Source organism: Nicotiana sylvestris, chromosome 10 (genome assembly GCF_000393655.2).
Source record: "Nicotiana sylvestris chromosome 10, ASM39365v2, whole genome shotgun sequence".
Lineage (NCBI taxonomy): Eukaryota > Viridiplantae > Streptophyta > Magnoliopsida > Solanales > Solanaceae > Nicotiana > Nicotiana sylvestris.
In genome coordinates, this window is record NC_091066.1 from 170,936,401 (window position 1) to 170,955,502 (window position 19,102).

At 37.8% G+C, this 19,102-nt stretch overlaps 2 protein-coding genes across 2 annotated transcripts; one reads left to right on the plus strand and one right to left on the minus strand.

The window, feature by feature from the left end:
* The first annotated feature begins 6,026 nt into the window (after window positions 1-6,026).
* LOC138880255 (uncharacterized) lies at window positions 6,027-9,942 on the plus strand. Its single transcript, XM_070159934.1, has 4 exons — window positions 6,027-6,599; window positions 6,659-6,844; window positions 7,043-7,429; window positions 9,832-9,942. Exons 1-4 carry the CDS (start codon window positions 6,027-6,029, stop codon window positions 9,940-9,942), a joined length of 1,257 nt encoding a protein of 418 aa, XP_070016035.1.
* Window positions 9,943-12,168: 2,226 nt separating this feature from the next.
* Window positions 12,169-13,282, minus strand: LOC138880256 (uncharacterized protein C4H3.14c-like). Its single transcript, XM_070159935.1, has 3 exons — window positions 13,226-13,282; window positions 12,663-13,154; window positions 12,169-12,543 (listed from the first exon to the last, which is right to left on the minus strand). Exons 1-3 carry the CDS (start codon window positions 13,280-13,282, stop codon window positions 12,169-12,171), a joined length of 924 nt encoding a protein of 307 aa, XP_070016036.1.
* Between the last annotated feature and the right edge of the window lie 5,820 nt (window positions 13,283-19,102).

Genomic DNA, 19,102 nt, shown 5'->3' on the forward strand with positions numbered 1-19,102 from the left:
CCATGCCCTCCACCAAGGAGGCTGTCGTACACTCATTTATCAGATGTGGTCCCAACCCATTCACGAACATATGCACCCTATCACTCATCTCGGCCACCATATGGGGAGCATACCTTGCCAAAGAATCAAACTGCATACTGTACTCTCGCACACTCATATTACCTTGTCTAAGGTTCAAGAACTTATCAGCTCTAGCTCGTCGTATCTCAACTGGCAAGTAGTGACGAAGAAAGGCCTCAGAAAATTCCTTCCACACAGCTGGAGGAGGGTTCGGACCCCTGGATCTCTCCCAACTATCATACCAGAGAACCGCTAAATCCCGTAGCCGATAAGAAGCCAACTCTACTGCCTCTGTATCACTAACATGCATAACCCGAAGTGTACGATGAACCTGGTCAATAAAAGTCTGTGGGTCCTCCTTGGGGTCTGATCCGGTAAACACTGGAGGGTCTAAATTAATAAAATCACGAACTCTTGTACTAACTGGTTTCTCAGCAGCACCTGTATTCTGCCTCTGAGCCTGAGCAGCTACCAAGCTAGTCAATAACTGCAAAGCACTCTGCATATCCTGGTCTGGAGTGCCAGACGGAGGAACTGGAGGCGCTGGGTGCCTTCTAATATCCTCTGGAGGAGATGGAGTAGATGAGGTATGAGAGGGCATCTCACTTTGAGCCTCACTTTGTCCTGCTCTGACTTGGGGCACCTGACTGGTACCCTCTCCCGCTGCTGTATCAAGCCGTCTACTAATCGTTTGCTTCCTAGTCGAAGGCATCACTGAAAAAAACAAGGTGAATATTAGAGACGAACACTTACGACTCAACTCTACGCACGATCTAGATTCAGGAAGAAGGTAACAACCCTAGATGTCATGTAGCCTCCTGATTATAAATGTGGCGCGTTACACATCCATAATCAAGACTCTACTAGACACGGCTCATAGACAACCCCTAGGACAGACTTGCTCTAATACCAAGTTTGTCACGACCCAAACTGAAGGGCCATGACTAGCACCCGACCACACTTGCCGAGCACCAACGTACATTTCATCTAACCTTCATTATTATCTTTTAGGGCTGACGAGATCAATATAAATGGTAGACCTAGATCATGGACAACCAGCAATAAAATATGACGGCATGAACATACATAGCAGGGGATGACCAGACAATCAAGAAACTACATATAAGGTATGAGCTACCACGCTACTATGAAAGACTATACAACAAAAACTAGCCGACAAGGCATACCAAACTATACATGAGCCGACACCTGTCTATGAGCCTCTAAAAGAACATAAGTGTTGCAACATAGCCGGAACAGGGCCCCGACATACCCATAATGTCTATAACAAAAATTGCATACCAAGACCAAGGCAAGTCCGGAGAAGGGATCTCGCCAATCACCGCTGAACTGGACAGTCTACTGTGGTGGGGGAGCTGCACCTGCCTGTCTATCAGGACCTGCAGCACGACATGCAGCGTCCACAAATAAAAGGACGTCAGTACGAATAAAGTACTGAGTATGTAAGGCAAGGAACCATAAATACGATCAGTAATGTAAGCAAGGATAGAGAATATACAACCTGTAACATCTTAGTACCTCTAAGGGCTACTTACATGAAATGCATGATACATATGTATAAATACATAAACCTTTAAAGCATTCGCCTCTGTGGGCATCATCATCATCATATCGTACCCGGCCATAATAGGCTCGGTAAAAAAATGTACCCGGCCATCATAAGGCTCGGTAGAATCGTACCCGGCCACGTGGAGCTCGGTAAAACCCAACTGATCAGTGGTTGCACAATAGGTGCCGTACCCGGCCAACTATAGCGTGGCTCGGTAGAGTAAAATAGATACATATATATAATGCATGCTCGACTCATGGAATCACATTCTAAACCTTTCGGAGTGACGTAAGGTCGGTATCCTCTGTACACGTTATTAGGACTAACTCTTCACTATGAACCTTATAAGATTTAGGAAGTACGAACAACATTGATAACATAAGAATAAGAGAAGCAACATTAACATCAATCGTTCCATAAGAGGGAAAACAATGTAAGTACTGCTAGCTTCTAAGAGTAGAGTATCTTGGAAGCTCGTTCATTACATTATGTACAATCGGAGTCGTGCAAAAGAAGGAAAGGGATAGCCTCACATACCTTGTATATACTGCCCCAATCTCAAGCTATGCAATTGTCAAAACTCCTTAGTCTACAATAAGAGAAACGATACTATCGTTATCATTTAAGCGTCATAACTATTATGTATCGACCACAACCTATTTTACGATGAAACGGACAGCACCTCCCCTATATATATGACCTCACACCATTCAAAACAGTCACCAAACAGCCCAAACAACATCAATAATAAACATATTGAGCCTCCCAAAATAGTCCACACACAACCTAATCACTCCATACATACGACGACCACCGTAGTCGTGTCAAACAACCTGGAAATGTTACGAATAACTATCAGCCCATAACCCTACATATATATGGTGTTTCTCCACACCCTTCCTCCTCCAAAACTCCACAAGATAGTAGTAAAATACGCAGCCCAACAACAACGCAAAACAGTCCACAAAACAATAACATTACTACCAAACCTTTCGATATATATCTCACAAGTTCTAGCTTCAATGGCTTAGCCGCAACTTGGATAATCTTAAATACATATAGAGTAAGAGGTTCTTTACCTTTATACAGAAAGAATAACTCCAATTTGACCTTAAATTTCCATGAAATATCCCTCCAATGCTGCCACAACAACAAAAAAGCGAAACTAGCGATCAATTAGTGTTTTTCGGCACTAGAATCACTTTAGAAGGCTTGAAATCACCTAGGATTGATATTAAGAACATGAGGGAGTATTTACAGAACATAAACCCTTTAAAACAACCTCCCACACGAGCTGGAACAACACAAAAATGAGCAACAACAAGAAGAACAAGAGACTTACTAGCGCCACGGAATTCCCGACACTTGATTTGTGTTGTTTGCCCTTTTTTTGGGTCTTGAATCTTGAGAGAACCTTGAGAGGATGTTCCTAGGGTTCTAAGGTCTGAAAATAGTGAAAAGAAATGACTTAAAACGGGTTGGAGGCATCCTATATAGGTCCAAATATCTTAAACCGACTTAGTGGGCCCCATAGAGAGGTCCTTGGCGCAGTCTCGCGAAAACGTGAATATCTCTCTACTCCGAGATCGTATCGATGAACGGTTTAATGCGTTGGAAACTAGACTCATAGATCTTTAATTTGGTTGGTAGATCACCCCGTAATTCCTTGTAAATTATGAGAAAAGATTAGAAACATTTGACCTAATGTTTAAGTAAAATTATGAACCTAAGTTGCGACAACTTTTGTCGACTTTTGTTTCATAACTCGTTTGACTTCAAGACTTATGATACGGATATTATATGATTAAAATACCTTAATAAATGACCTCTTGAGTGTATTAAGCACCGCTAGATTACCTAAAAATACGAGTTACAACATCCTTGATTCGTTTAACTTCTAATACTGGTTAATCACCCTTATACACTCTTGTATCACTTAAGACCAATAGGATTGACTTCTTATCATCTCAAAGATAATTCCTTCTTGGATTTATGTTAACTAATATATGGCATGAACTAACACATGTGGATATGGGTTGTAACACCCTCCCCCCTTAGGAACATTCGTCCTCGAATGTAAGGGTTTATGGGGAGTTTAAATCATCGTGGATTCCAATGGAAATTTCCGATCAATTTTCCCCTATAAAATGGTCACTAGCAAAACTTGCAAGTAATTAAGCCCAACATATGGTTTCACAAGTCTACACAAAGCATTATGCGTATTTACATTATCTACATATCATCATTTTGTATTAAGGAGGAGTATTCTCAAATTATTGCTTACCTCATAGAGCCGTTTCTTCTTCCAAAATCACGTGGATAACTGCTGGCATATTCATGCTTATCAAAACTTCTCGAAAAAAATCAAAGATAAACACAACACTCATTTTGCAATGCACATATATAAGCCAACGCTTTGTTTCCATTGCAATAGATTCAGAGGCGGAGCCATAATTTTAAGCTTATGTGTTCGGGATTCTAGTTCTTTTAAGTTATTGGGTTCTAAAATAATAATTTGTATATATTTTATGAATTTTACAAGATAAATATAGAGTCTGCTCAAAAGTTACCCGTAAGCGTAGGGCTAGCTCCGCCCCTGAATAGATCCAATATTCTTTGTTTTTATTTCAGGTAATGCTTATCTTCTCTGAACATACGAAGTTAATATCCTTCACTAAAGCACTATACAACCAGGTGGCGGAATCACGATTTTGTATTAAGGGAATTAAAAAGAAACACTTGGGACTCGCATCTATGATCTACAGTAATTTTTGAATTCTATTTACTATTTTATTAGAATTTTTTCGCATGTCAAAGATGATTCAATAACTTATAGATAACATACATAATTAATTTTTATGTAATTAGTACAATATAATTTTCAGCTAAGAGAATTCAGTCGAACCCCCTTTATCTAAGCTAATTCTGCAGGAGAGCAATTACGAAGTCAGAAATTTTTTAAAGGGTGTTCGAGGTTTTATATATATTTATAAAACGATATTTTTTTCACCTACGTACACTCTATGGGGAAGACGCAAGCCAAGTGTTTGTCACCTCCGATTCTGTAATCGTTTTTGCTATATACTACATTCATGTCACATGTAGTAGAAATAATAATAACATTGCATATTGCATCAGAATTATGGTGAATTACTATAATTTAATCAATTAGACTATTTGAGAGAAGTTGTTGTAATGCATCTGTATTGGGAATAAACTGTATTTATATATTGAAGATGACGTGTCATGACACGTGGACTAGTCAAATGGTCAGAACACGGTAATCAACCAAGAAGGCATGGGCGATAATAGATACGGAGAGAAGAAAGTTAAATATGCACGAGTCGCTATTCAAAAGGCATGAGTTTCGTACCTATATAAGTCATTTAAAACCCGAAGATCGGAAGGGATTGAAGATATGAATCTGATGACGCACAAGAGTCCAAATTCAGCATTAAATATTAAATACGTTAGAGAATTTGTATTTAATAAGAATGATTGAGTAACGTTTCTTTTAATGTCATTTATTGCTCATAATTGCCTCATTAAGACAAAAGCATTATACATTCTCCTAAAATCAACTATAAAAGGAGAAGGACTCGACATCTGTAAGGGGACAAGAAATATTATTGAGATTACACTGAAATACAAAATTACTTATTATTCTCAAAAGTCTTTTATTATTTTCGTCTCTAGATTATCAGTAACCCGAATTTCTTTATATTTCTAAAGCTTTGACCAAAGACTCAGATTTTTGGTTAAACAAATTGGTTCCGTTACCGGGAATCTGATAATCTTCTCTTTTAAGCTACATTCCAGCCGTTGTTATCATCATGTCAAACAACAATAACAGTGAAAACACCTTGGGAAACCATGAAAATCAAATCCATCAAAATCAAGGAGATTTACAGAACATTGACGTGTTTCCCTCCCCTCAAAATTCACCACGTCAATCTCGTGAAGGCACTCCCGCTCCTGAATCTCGTGCCGATCAACAAGAGCAATCTGAACATTTTGAAGGGGTGGATGAAGCTTTACAGAAAATAATTGATGCACGGGTTAACAAAGCTCTTCAGGCTCTAGTTAGTCGATTACCTGTTGCACCACCCACACCTATATCAAATAATAATACATTGGAGAATCCTCGTTCTGGCCTTGTTAATTCTGGAAATAGAGGAACCCCCAGTGAACCACAGGAAGGAGAACCAGGTAATTCAAATAATTCTTATTTGCAAAATTTAGTACTAACTTTGCAGAAACAGCTTAAGGAACAAAATGAGCGCATCGAGCAAATCCCTGGAGTTCCCCCTGTAATTAAAGGAGTGGATGTGGATAAATATTCACAACAACCTTGGAAACCAAGTGTTGTTGCCCTTCCAATCCCTAAAAATTCAAAATGCCTGACATCTTGAAATATGATGGCACAACAGACCCACGTGATCACGTAACTGCATTTACAACAGGCGTGAAAGGCAATGACTTGACCAAACAAGAAATTGAATCAGTACTGGTCAAGAAATTTGGAGAAACACTCACCAAGGGCGTATTAACTTGGTATTCTCTTTTACCCGAAAACTCTATTAATTCTTTTGTTGAGCTTGCAGATTCTTTTATTAAAGCACACTCGGGAGCTCAAAAGGTTGAGAAAAGAATGGAGGATATTTTCAAAATCAAGCAAGGGGACTCCGAGTTGCTTAGGGATTTTGTTGATAGATTCCAACGTGAAAGAATGACTTTACCTCGTGTACCTGATAATCGGGCTGCAATAGCTTTTGCAAGCAACTTAAATGACAAAAGCTCAAAAGCCACGGAAGACTTAAAGAAAGCCTTCGAGAGTTTCCGGCAACCACGTGGAATGACGTTTATAACAGGTATAGTACGAAATTGCGAATTGAGGAAGATATCGTGCCTCAGTTTCGTCATGAAGAGAGAAGCAACTCCAGGAGATCAGAAACCGAAAAAATATCAGGTAAAAACAGGTACGATCCATATATGGGACCTGCAGGGAAAGACTCATGATCAAACCAGGTTAGTCAACGATATGATCAAAAATCGAGGAACAGGGAATCTGGTTCTTCATCAAGGTTCAGAAATGACCGAAACAGGCAAGAGTCACGTGATAATGACAGTAGTTTAAAGGCAAGGTTCGGCGGATATAACTTTAATGTCACTACCTCCGAGCTCGTAGCTGTTTTGAGGAGCATGGGAGATAAGGTACGATGGCCAAAAGAGATGCAGTCAAATCCAAATAGACGCAATCTAGACCATTGGTGCGAATTCCACAATGATCATGGGCACAAAACTTCAGAATGTAGATTCTTACAGAGTGAAGTGGATCATCTATTGGAATAAGGGTATCTCACTGAGTTATTTAGCGAGAAAGGTAAGCAAGCTTATATGAAAAATAGGCAGGAGCCACCAAAACCCCCTTCACCCAAGAGAACCGTGAATGTTATAACTGGGGGTGAAGATATTCACGGTATAACTTATATGGCTTCCAACAAGGTTTCTAAAGTAACGATAACACACAGGAAGCGGGTACGGCAGGTTTTAGAAAATGAAAGTATTTCTTTCGATGATGCAGATACCGAAGGAATAATGACCCCACATAACAACGCACTGGTAATATCTTTACTTGTATATGATACTAATGTAAAACGAGTTTTGATTGATCCAGGAAGTTCCGTGAATATTATACTATTAAGGGTATTACGTGAAATGCAAGCTGAAGACAAAATGATACCTAAGGCGCATACCCTATCCGGGTTCGACAATTCAAGTGTGGTAACAAAAGGAGAGGTAATTCTAACAACTTTTGCTGCAGGTGTTGTTAAAGAAACTAAATTTCAGGTAGTAGATATGGAAATGGCTTACAATATGATCATGGGGAGACCTTGGATCCATGATATGGATGTTGTCCCATCAACTCTACATCGAGTTATTAAATTCCCATCACCGTGGGGAATTTTCCAAATTCATGGGGATCAGCAGACAGCCAGGAGTATCAACGCTGTAACAGGTACGAACACCGCAAATAAAGAAAAATAGCAATTACAGGAAATAGTTGAAGGTATCAAGGATCAAACCTCAATCGAACAAGAAAAGATAGATTTAGACTCGAGACCTGATACAATTCAGGAACCTAAAGAGAATGAAGATATCAAAACAACAATTGAAGAGCTCGAGGTTGTGATATTATTTGAGCAATGGCCTGAACAGAAGGTTTATGTTGGAGCCAATTTAAGCTCAGACATGCGAGGTATGTTGATTGAATTTTTAAAAGCTAACGTGGACTGTTTTTCTTGGTCCCATGCTAATATGACAGGGATACCACCGGATGTGGTGACTCACAAACTAAATGAAGACCCATCCTTCACACCAGTAAAGCAAAAGAAAAGAAAGCAAGGAGCTTTCAAAAATCAGGTGATTCAAGATGAGGTCCAAAAGCTATTAAAAATTGGGTCAATACGCGAGGTAAAGTATCCTAATTGGTTAGCAAACACAGTTGTTGTACCTAAGAAAAACGGTAAGTGGTGGGTTTGCGTGGATTATACAGACCTTAACAAAGCCTGCCCAAAAGATTCTTTCCCTCTACCGCATATAAATCAGTTAATTGATGCAACTGCAGGACATGAACTTTTGAGTTTTTTAGATGCATATTCGGGGTACAACCAAATTGAAATGGACCCCAGTGACGAAGAAAAAACTTCTTTCATCACAGACAGGGGGACTTACTGTTATAAAGTAATGCTCTTTGGTCTCAAAATGCTGGAGCAACCTATCAAAGGTTGGTCACCAAAATATTCCAAGAACATTTAGGAAAAACCATGGAGGTATATATAGACGATATGCTCGTCAAAACCCAACATTCTCATGATCATATTTCTCATTTATCTGTTACATTCGAAACTTTACGAAAATTTAATATGAAACTCAATCCAGAAAAATGTGCATTTGGGGTTGCCTCAGGTAAATTTTTGGGGTTTCTCGTTTCTAACCGTTGTATTGAGGTAAATCCTTCTCAGATCAAAGCAATAGAGGAGATCCCTGACATCCTTACGAGTAAAAAGAAGTCCAAAGGCTAACGGGAAGAATTGCGGCCTTGGGAAGATTTATTCCCAAATCTTCAGAAAAATGCTTCAATTTTTCTCCGCATTCAAAAAGCAAGATCATTTTGAATGGAATGAAGATTGCCAACAAGCCCTTAGAAATTTAAAATCTTACTTGTCAAATCCACCACTATTGGCAAAACCAAAAGAAGGAGAAACGCTACTCACTATTTGGCCGTGTCAGAGGTCACGGTAAGTGTTGTTTTAGTCCGTGAGGACCAAGGTAAAAAATCTCCTATCTATTATGTAAGCAAGTCTTTATTAGATGCTGAAACACGATATCCACAACTGGAAAAATTAGCATTAGCTTTGATCATGGCATCTAGAAAATTAAGACCTTATTTTCAATGTCATCCTATTGTTGTAGTTACTGCTTTTCCATTACGAAACATTTTGCATAAACATGAATTATCAGGGAGGTTAGCAAAATGGGCTATAGAATTAAGTGAATACAAAATCATTTATCAACCTAGGACTGCAATAAAATCTCAAGCATTAGCCGATTTCATAGCTGATTTTAGCCAAGGGATGCATTTAGAAGCAGAAAAAGAATTACAAGTTTTTAATGGTGCAAACCCGGGGACTTGGATTTTATTCACTGATGGTTCGTCTAACGTAAAATGAGCAGGCCTAGGGATAGTTCTCATACCACCTACGGGTGAAATTATTAGACAGGCTATAAAATGTCATTCTATAACTAACAATGAAGCAGAATATGAGGCTGTAATTGCAGGTCTAGAATTGGCACGAGAACTCGGCATAACACAGATTATAATCAAGAGTGATTCTCAAATCGTGGTCAATCAAATGCTGGGGACTTATACAGTCAGGGAGACACGAATGCAAGAATATCTCGCAAAGGTACGGGAACTAATAAAGCAATTCCAAACTTGGAAGGTAATGCAGGTCCCAAGAGATGAGAATGTGGAGGCAGATGCTTTAGCTAATCTCGCATCCGCAGCAGACGTAGCAAACAACGCAAATGCTTCAGTCATACATTTATTTCATTCCGTTCTCGAACCTGATAAGAACGAGGTAAATTTTAATCATTTAACGTGGGATTGGAGAAACGAAATTATTGCTTTTTTACAGCATGGAACCATGCCTGATGACAAAGGAAAAGCTTATGCACTTCGCAAAAAACTGCTCGTTATTGTTTACATCGAGGAAATCTTTATCGAAAGATGTTTGATGGACCATTAGCAAGGTGTCTCGGACCTTCCGAAACAGAATATGTGATGAAGGAAGTACATGAAGGATATTGTGGAAATCACGCAGGAGAAAGGTCGCTGGTAAAAACGTTGATTCGAGCAGGGTATTATTGGCCTAAAATGGAAGAAGAAGCAAACGGTTTCGTGTCCAAGTGTGACAAATGCCAAAGATACGACAATAATATGCATAGACCAGCTGAGCTAATGCACCCTGTTATAGCCCCGTGGCCCTTTATGAAATGGGAAATGGATATCGTAGGACCATTGCCACAAGCAAAAGGTCAGGTGAAATTTTTACTTGTACTTACAGATTATTTTACTAAATGGGTAGAAGCAGGAGCATTTAAACAGGTACGAGAGAAGGAAGTTAAAGACATCATTTGGAGAAATATAATATGCCGTTTTGGAGCACCAAAGGAAATCGTGTGTGACAACGGTCCGCAATTCATAGGAACTCAAATCACTAAATTTTTTCAAAGTTGGAAAATTAAAAGGATAACATCTACACCATACCATCCAGTGGGTAATGGACAAGCGGAATCCACAAACAAGGTCATTATCAATAATTTGAAGAAAAGGTTACAGGATTCAAAAGGTAATTGGCCTGAGGTATTACCTGGAGTATTATGGGCTTATCGTACAACAACAAAAACAAGCACGGGAGAAACACCCTTTTCAATGGTTTATGGTGCGGAGGCTTTAATTCCAGTTGAAATAGGAGAACCGAGCACACGGTATGTTCAAGCAACGGAGGAATCAAATGATGAAGAGATGCGGGTGAATCTTGATTTGCTCGAAGGAAGAAGAGAAGCTACACTAATAAGAATAGCAGCACAAAAGCAAGTAATTGAATGGTATTATAACAGGAAAGCACGCCTCATATTCTTTAAAATTGGGGACTTCGTGCTTAAAAAGGTGTTCCAATCTACAAAAACTGCTAATTCAGGAAAGCTGAGTCCAACATGGGAAGGACCCTACAGAGTTCGTGACACTGCAGGAAAAGGAGCATACGAGTTGGAGACAATGAATGGCAAGGTTCTACCCTTGCATTGGAATGCTGCCCACCTAAAGCGATATTATTTCTGAGAAAGTACCTACGATCAGGTATCGCTGTATTAGAATTTTTCTTTGGATTGTTAAAATTTTACTAACGATTTTAGATGTTAGGCAAAAACCCTAACTCGTGCCAAATGATGAGTCATGACCTTCACGGCAAAATGGAATATTCTAAAATTCCCAGCCCAGGGTTACAAATTAATCTAATGGAAATATACACGGGTTAGGCAGTCTTCATCTCTAATCGCACCTCCGAGTCCCGTATGTTTTTCTGTTTCAGGAAAAGAACCAAAATTGAGAGAAACAAACAAGTTCTCGAGACTTCATACTTCACCGCTCAAACACTTGGGGGACTACATATTATACACAGATACGTGTAAATTGTGCACAGATACAAAGTGGCAAGTGTTGAGCAAAAGTTACGGAGTTTCCAGCATTCATCATAGTGTTCTTTCCCATTAGAACAAAGGGAGATTGATATCATCATAGTGTCTCAAACTCATGAGAACAATAGGGTCACCTCTCAAACTCATAAGAGCAACGGAGTCACCTCTCAAACCCTTCTTAATACATTAAGATAGGGTCATGACTATGTACTGAAACGAGTTATGAGGAAAAACCTTGTTTAGTTTACATTCATTTTGTAAAAATCTGTTACAAGAAAAACAGTTACGAGAAAGTTATAGATGTATTTTAATACATGTAATATTCAAAAGCTTGTCCAAGTTCATGAATAAAAACTTGTCAAAGTTGTTTCAAACAAAACATGTGTATTCCTATTTCTTTCATCATATTGTAACACCATTATGAAGTTGAGACGTCTTCTTCATTAAGTGTCGATATATATAAAAGGGCCCTCTTTTATAAACCTCATGTTAATAAGTCATGAGAAGAATCATAAAGCATTTTTCAAAGGATAAAAATGATAAACTATTCTATAAGTCCTAAATAAATAAGGAAAAGGCAAGAATAGAACACATTGAAGTACTAACAAACTTCTTAATATAATTAAAAAGACTAAGTAGTAACTTAGTCAATAAAAGTTTATACAAGTGCCCCATTATGATAACTGGGGACTTTCACCAAAAAAATCCCTTAAAAAACTAACTAAGGGATAAAACCATCATCCAATAAAGAAAGAAAAAAAGCAAAGCCTGGAAATTTAACTGGTTACTGAAGGGGTTAGCACATCAGAAGTTGCAATATTAATTTCACTTTCAGAAGCAGCCACAGGCACGGTGGAAACTTCTGAAGAAGCAGCAACAGGAGCGGTTTCAGCTGAGCTTGAAGTGTTAGGATCAATGAGGGGATCAAGAGTCACGGAAGCTTCAACATCCACAAATTGAGTCATAGAAGTTTCACCCTCTGGAGCTAGAATTGCAGCATTTTCAACTGCCACAGCAACGGCTTCAACATTTAAAGGTTCTTCAGCCACGAGAGCTTCAATTGTCGGAGAGGGAAAGTCAAGTGGTTGTTGGGTTCTCTCAATAGTCTCTAAAACTTTGACCAACTCTGAGTTTAAATCAAAGTTTCTTGACTGGCCTCCATTAAAGCATCACGACGAGAGTTTAGAAAAGCCCAACTCACCTCTATGTTAAAATTCTCCTCAAGAAGTCCATATTCCCTTTCCCACATAGCAAGATCATTCTTTAACACTTGATTTTCAGCTAAAGAAAAATCAAAGGAAGCTTCAAGGGAGGCATGAGAACTCTCTAAGGCACGAACCTTATCAGAAGAGATTTTTAAATCAGCTTGAGCTTGAGTCAAGCTTTGCACTAACTCCCCTGCATACTCATCTTTCTTGGCCAAGAGTGCCTTAAGTTCTCTTATCTTTTCACTACACTTTGATAATTGCTCTGAAAATGAACACTCAAGGCGCTCCTTATCTTTTTCAAATTGGCTTGAAGAAGCCTTGGCAACTACTAATTCAGAAGTCAGACCTCGCTTTTGTTGCTCCAGGTTATTTCTACTCTCTTGTAATTCTTCTATAGTTCCCTGAACATTCTCAAACTGCTCTTTCCAATTAGCTGCTTCTAGCTGGGCTCCCTTAGCTATTTCCTCAGCCTCATGGATAAACTTTTCAGACTCACGGGCTTTCTTTTCCAGAAGAGAAATTCTTCCCATCAATTCTGTACCAATGAGGTTAGCCTGCAGTGACAACTCATGGAAATAAGAATTTGGAGATAAAAAAAACTAGTTAGTAAGTAAAGGAAAAATACCTTCAAAGTAGAATGAACAATGTCATTCATCAAAGTTAAGCAGTTATGGCTGTCCATCTTCTTCTTCTCAATATCTCCAATCAAAGGCTTAAGCTAGTCATCTGCTCCACCAGACTTCCTTAAAAGACTGTTATTGGCAGGAACTTCAAGTGTAACGCTCCTCATAGTCGAGCTTCTGTTGCTAGTGCCATCCTCTGCATGTTGAACAGAGGAAGGGAGAGATATAAAAGGAGGAGTGGTAGAATAAGTGAAAATAACAGAAGTCAAAGGACTCGAAGCAGGTAAGGGAGCAGGAACAGATAGAATGGGCAAGGAAGCACTTGAAATCAACGGAGAAATAGAAGGAATGGGAATAGAGGAAGAAAGAGGAACTTCATTCAAAACTGGACCTAGTTCACCACTTTCAAAACCACCAACGAAAAGACGTTGAATAGACTCATTGGTGTCCAGTGGAGTGGTTCCATCATCAGAAGGAATGTGAACAGGTTCGGTAAGAGAGGCACTAACAGGGGTAACTTCAGCTTCATCCTCGGAAACGATGCGTCTCCTGGCTCTTGGTCTAGCCATCAAAGAGGTGTCTTCATCTTCATTGTCCTTAGAATCTTCTTCTACAACTTTCCTCTTTGACAGTCTAGCCTGAGCTCTCTCCAAAGAAAGTGAAGTACCAGAAGAGGCTCGAAGGACAGTAGCCACTTCAGTTGTCATTCCTCGAATAGCAAATCCTGATAAAAAGAAGGATAAAAAGTTAGAAACAAGAAAGGATTTAACATATGGAAAAACATAGAGAGATGCATACCGTGAGTTTTCACTTTCCAACCATGCAAATTGGAAATGGATTTCCAAGTTCTCGCCTCCATAGGCACGGCTTTCAAGATTAAGTCTACCCAACCACGGAAATTAGGAACGGGTTCCACATCTCCCATGGTTGCTATAGAAAAGAAAAAAAGGATAAAATTAGAAAAGAAGTTGAAATTCTTAAAGATAGGAACGGTAAGTAAAGAAAAACTTACGTGCAAAGTTTCACTTCTCAGGGAAGGGGATATTTGTTTCACCCACCAAATCAATTGTGTGTACCGCAACATAACGAGTATACCACCCACGATCCTTGTCATCTTCAGGGCTTACCAAGACCCTTTTACCTCTTGCAGTTAAAGTGAAAACTCCATTGCGGAATAGCCTGGGGTGGTAAAGGTGAATAAGGTGGGGGAAGGAAAAATCAACATTAGTTGTACCAGATAAATACCTCAAACAAGCCACTGCTCTCCATACAAGGGGGCCAATTTGTCCCAAACAAATTTTGAAAAAGCGGCAAAAATCAAGTATAACTGGGTTGATAGCAGGAATAAATCCCAAAGTGAAGGGGTAAGTATAAACAAAAGAAAATCCCATCCTAAAAGAAGAAATTCTTTGGTTTGGGTTAGGGATTACTATACGAAGATCACTTCTACAATTACAATCTTTTCGAACAATAGAAACCAAAGGTTCAGTAATTAGAGAAGGAAAAGTGTCAGCCTTCTCTAAATTAACGACTTGGTCACGAAGAGATTTTCTATCATTCTCAAAGGATAAGTCATTAGGCACTATTTCTTCAACTAAAGGTTCTTGAAGAGGCTCAGAAAGTTCTTTACCTTTAGAAGAGGGTTTCTTAGTGATAGAACCTCTGGAAATAGTGCCAGAACTAGAAGATGGAGCGATGGAGCTAGAGGAGCCACCACGAACAGATCCTAGGTTACGAAGCCTGCCACCTCTGCCCCTTTTATGCCTTATAGGGGCGTTAGGGAAGTTATCAAGAATTGGGATTCTTTTAGGGTTAGGATTCGTAGATGCCATTGCCAATAAAGGATAAACTAAAGGAGAAAAGAGCAAAAGTAAAGAGTAAAGTATCTGTTAAAGGTTTATGAAGAAGAAGACAAAGAAAAAATGGTTAAATATGTATATAATAGCAACCGTCGAACAAAGAAGTGTAATGATGGAAAGCCTATATTAAAGGCAACTATCACTTCGTGAACATAAGGTATGAATAAGCCTTGAAAAAAGGCTGCAAAATTACAGAGCCAATCAGAAGGTGACGCGGGTGCAGAGCATTAAAAAGAAAAGACAACTGAAGCGTTAGTACTATCATAGCATTGATTATGGTAAAAATTCCCTTTTTGTGAAGATCCACTTCCCAAATATTTAATTGATAAATAAATGGAAAGTGGGGGGACTATCTGTATTAGGAAAAAACTGGATTTATATATTGAAGATGACGTGTCATGACACGTGGACTAGTCAAATTGTCAGAACACGGTAATCAACCAAGAAGGCACGGGCGATAACAGATACGGAGAGAAGAATGTTAAATAGGCACGAGTCGCTATTCAAAAGGCACAAGTTTCGTACTTATATAAGTCATTTAAAACCCGAAGATCGGAAGGGATTGAAGATATGAATCTGATGACGCACAAGAGTCCAAATTCAGCATTAAATATTAAATACGTTAGAGAATTTGTATTTAATAAGAATGATTGAGTAACGTTTCTTTTAATGTCATTTATTGCTCATAATTGCCTCATTAAGACAAAGGCATTATACTTTCTCCTAAAATCAACTATAAAAGGAGAAGGACTCGACATCTGTAAGGGGACAAGAAATATTATTGAGATTACACTGAAATACAAAATTACTTATTATTCTCAAAAGTCTTTTATTATTTTCGTCTCTAGATTATCAGTAACCCAAATTTCTTTATATTTTTAAAGCTTTGACCAAAGACTCAGATTTTTGGTTAAACAGCATCAAGGGTGTCTGATGGTTTCTAGTTTCCTTTCTCTTCCTTCTTTTTTGCCTTAGGTAAACTAGGGACTCGTAGCCGCTACCTTTCAGCAGCAAGTAAATTTCGCTTTTCTACAATAGCTCGCAAATCATAAATCGCACTAGGTAAGCCTTGTCTAACGATCTCGACCGAGAAGCATACAGGGGGTTTCTAATGTGCGACCTCCCATTTTGGAATCTCCTGCTCAACTAACTCGACCACCCTTGCTAGTCATTCTCCTTTCTCTTGCTCTTGGTGCTACTTAGGACCCGTTTGGTCATAAAAAAAATACTTTTTCGGAAAAATTTTATTTTTTTTCGCAATCAGCGTTTTGCCATAAAAATTTTAAATTTCAGTTGAATTTCAGAATTTTCGAAAATTTAAAAAATTCAAAAACTATTTTTCAAAATTTTCACTTGAAATCACTCACAAAAATTCGAAAACAACTTCAAATATATTCATGTCCAAACGTAACTCTAATTTCAAATACCATTTTCACTTGACAAAAAAATCAATTTTTTCTAGAATTTTACAATTTTTATATCCAAACGGTCACTTAGCATTTTAATGTTGAGAAATAATTAGAGCTTTAATTTCATTAATATGCTTTGGATCCGTCATTTACTGCACGGTCAGTGTCAAAACTATATTGCCACCTTGAGTTGACTTAGGCCTCATTTGTTTGCACTTAATGGAGGTCTGAATCTTAATCATTAAGACCTCAGACATTAAATGTGTTTGTTTTTAAAGTCTGACTTAAATGTGTAGATCTTAATCATTAAGTGTGCTTGCTTTTTTACTTCACCACCACTTAATGGGTCTGAATAGGTCTGTATAATTAAGATCTATAACAGAGACTTAATTTCATTAAGATGATATCACATTCATTATTAATTGCCGCCACCACCTATTAATTTCTCATTCCAAATTATTTTTTAAATGTATTAAGACTGTACACCAATAAATATGGATATCATAATAAATTATACACTTTATTTATTATTATTCACGTGAAATAATGTGATAGGCACACACTACTGACGAGAAGGGAGTGCATCAGTCTCACGTGCATCTTTAAAAAACTATGGCAGATCATAAACTCGTCGTAATTAATATTTTAAACCTTGTTTATCCAGCATGCAGGCAGAATACGTAAGTTCATTAATTGAGTCACATGCAAAGGGTCTTCTCAAAGGAGTATCATTAACACCAATAATTACCACCTATATTGAGTACCGGTTAATTAAGCAACATAATTATGTTTGCTAATGAGAATCTTCCTAATAATAGAATTAAATTTGTTTTTCGAAAAATCCTGATATCCAATTAAAATCTATGCAAGAGAATGTGTACAAAAAGGAATATGATTCCTTTGATAAAATGGATTGCGTGTAGTTTAATAACATATTTAATTAGTAGCCATATTCAAATGACAAAATGTAAAGGATCAGGTTTACCTTTAATCCCACGTGCATTTTTCGAAAATAAAGGATCATGTCAACACATTAATTAGAGTATCTTGCACAATTTACAAACTATTATAAAATGTATTTTTCTTTTTTTTTTTAAAAAAAAAGTGTGGGAGAGAGCTATATAAAATTATGTAGACTTCAATATTGTATACCAAGGGAGGTGAGCCCAGGCAACTTGAACATAAAAAATGTTAGTTATAATTTACTTAAAAATAATGATTATAGTCCAATCGAGAGAGTTACTATATCGTTACATGAGAGGTCTATAAATTACGCTCTTCTATAGATAAAATAAAACGCTCATGTGCAAACTTTCATGAAGTGTAAAGTACTATTTCCATATAACATGAGGTTGCTTAAGTTTGGTTTTGTGCTCACTGTTCTTCTCATGACAACTACTAGTTAGTATCTGTCTCTTTTTAACTCTACATTCAAATTGATATTATTATGCTTACAAATGCATGATGGAACATACGTGACGATGTACATGTTTCGTCTATACACAAATACACATATGTTCCTATCCATGTTTTTTAAAAATGTGAGTTTAATTCATGTTATATTATTCATAATTTGATTTTGATAATTTTGATTGTGAAATATTTCAGTCAGCTTGCCATGGTTCTCAAGTACTAAAGTGGAGGCGATTCAGAATGTTGAGCATGATCTCTCAAGACTTAGACTCGAAAGAAGCCTACTCCCTCGTCTTAATGACTTTTTAACTTGTGGGAGAACTTGTGAAACCGGAAAACAGTGCGACGATTGTTGGGTTTGTTGTTCTTGTCTGTTTGGTTTTTGTGACATAGTTATTCCGTAGAATACGTGCAAATTGCACATAATTGTGCAAATGCAACAAACTCTAGTACAAGTCCCCACTATGAATCTGTATTTTCATTTGATTTTAGTGTTTCTTTCAATGTTTCCTTGTATTTTAGTCGTTGTACGAATAATGGAAAAAGTTAATCGATTGACTTTCTATTTAGCAATAAAGGATATCGACTTCAAAGTTGACCACGTACACTAGTATTTTAAGACTTGCATCGTTCATCAAATTATTAGCACCTATATAGAGTGGCGGTTAAGCACCATAACTATGATTAGTAATTTCTGTTGCTGCGTTATTGTGATGACCCAAAAGGTCATCTTATGATTTAGAGTTCGATTTCGTGTTCCGAGACCTTCAAAACCTCATTTTATTCTTCCTCAATTTGTGTGCACAGTCCGGACGCATTTCTGGAAAGCTTTTATGTGGAAATTTAAGAAATTAATAATTTTTGCCTTTAAAAGTTAGATTAGTTGACTTTGGTCAACGTTTGAAGTAAACGGACCCAGACTTGTGTTATGACGGTCCAGGTGGGTCTGTATCAAAATATGGGACTTGGGCATATGCCCGGAATCGAATTCCGAGCTCCCTAGCCCGAGAAATGAATTTTTGATGAAAATTGTAAGACTGAAAATCTAATGATTTAAAGAATTTGATTAATATTGATCTTGCTGGTATCGAACCCGTATTTTGGTTTCAGAGCGCAATACAGATTTAATATAATATTTAAGTCATATCTGTGAAATTTGGTAAAAATCGGAGTTGATTTGACGTGATTCGGGCATCCG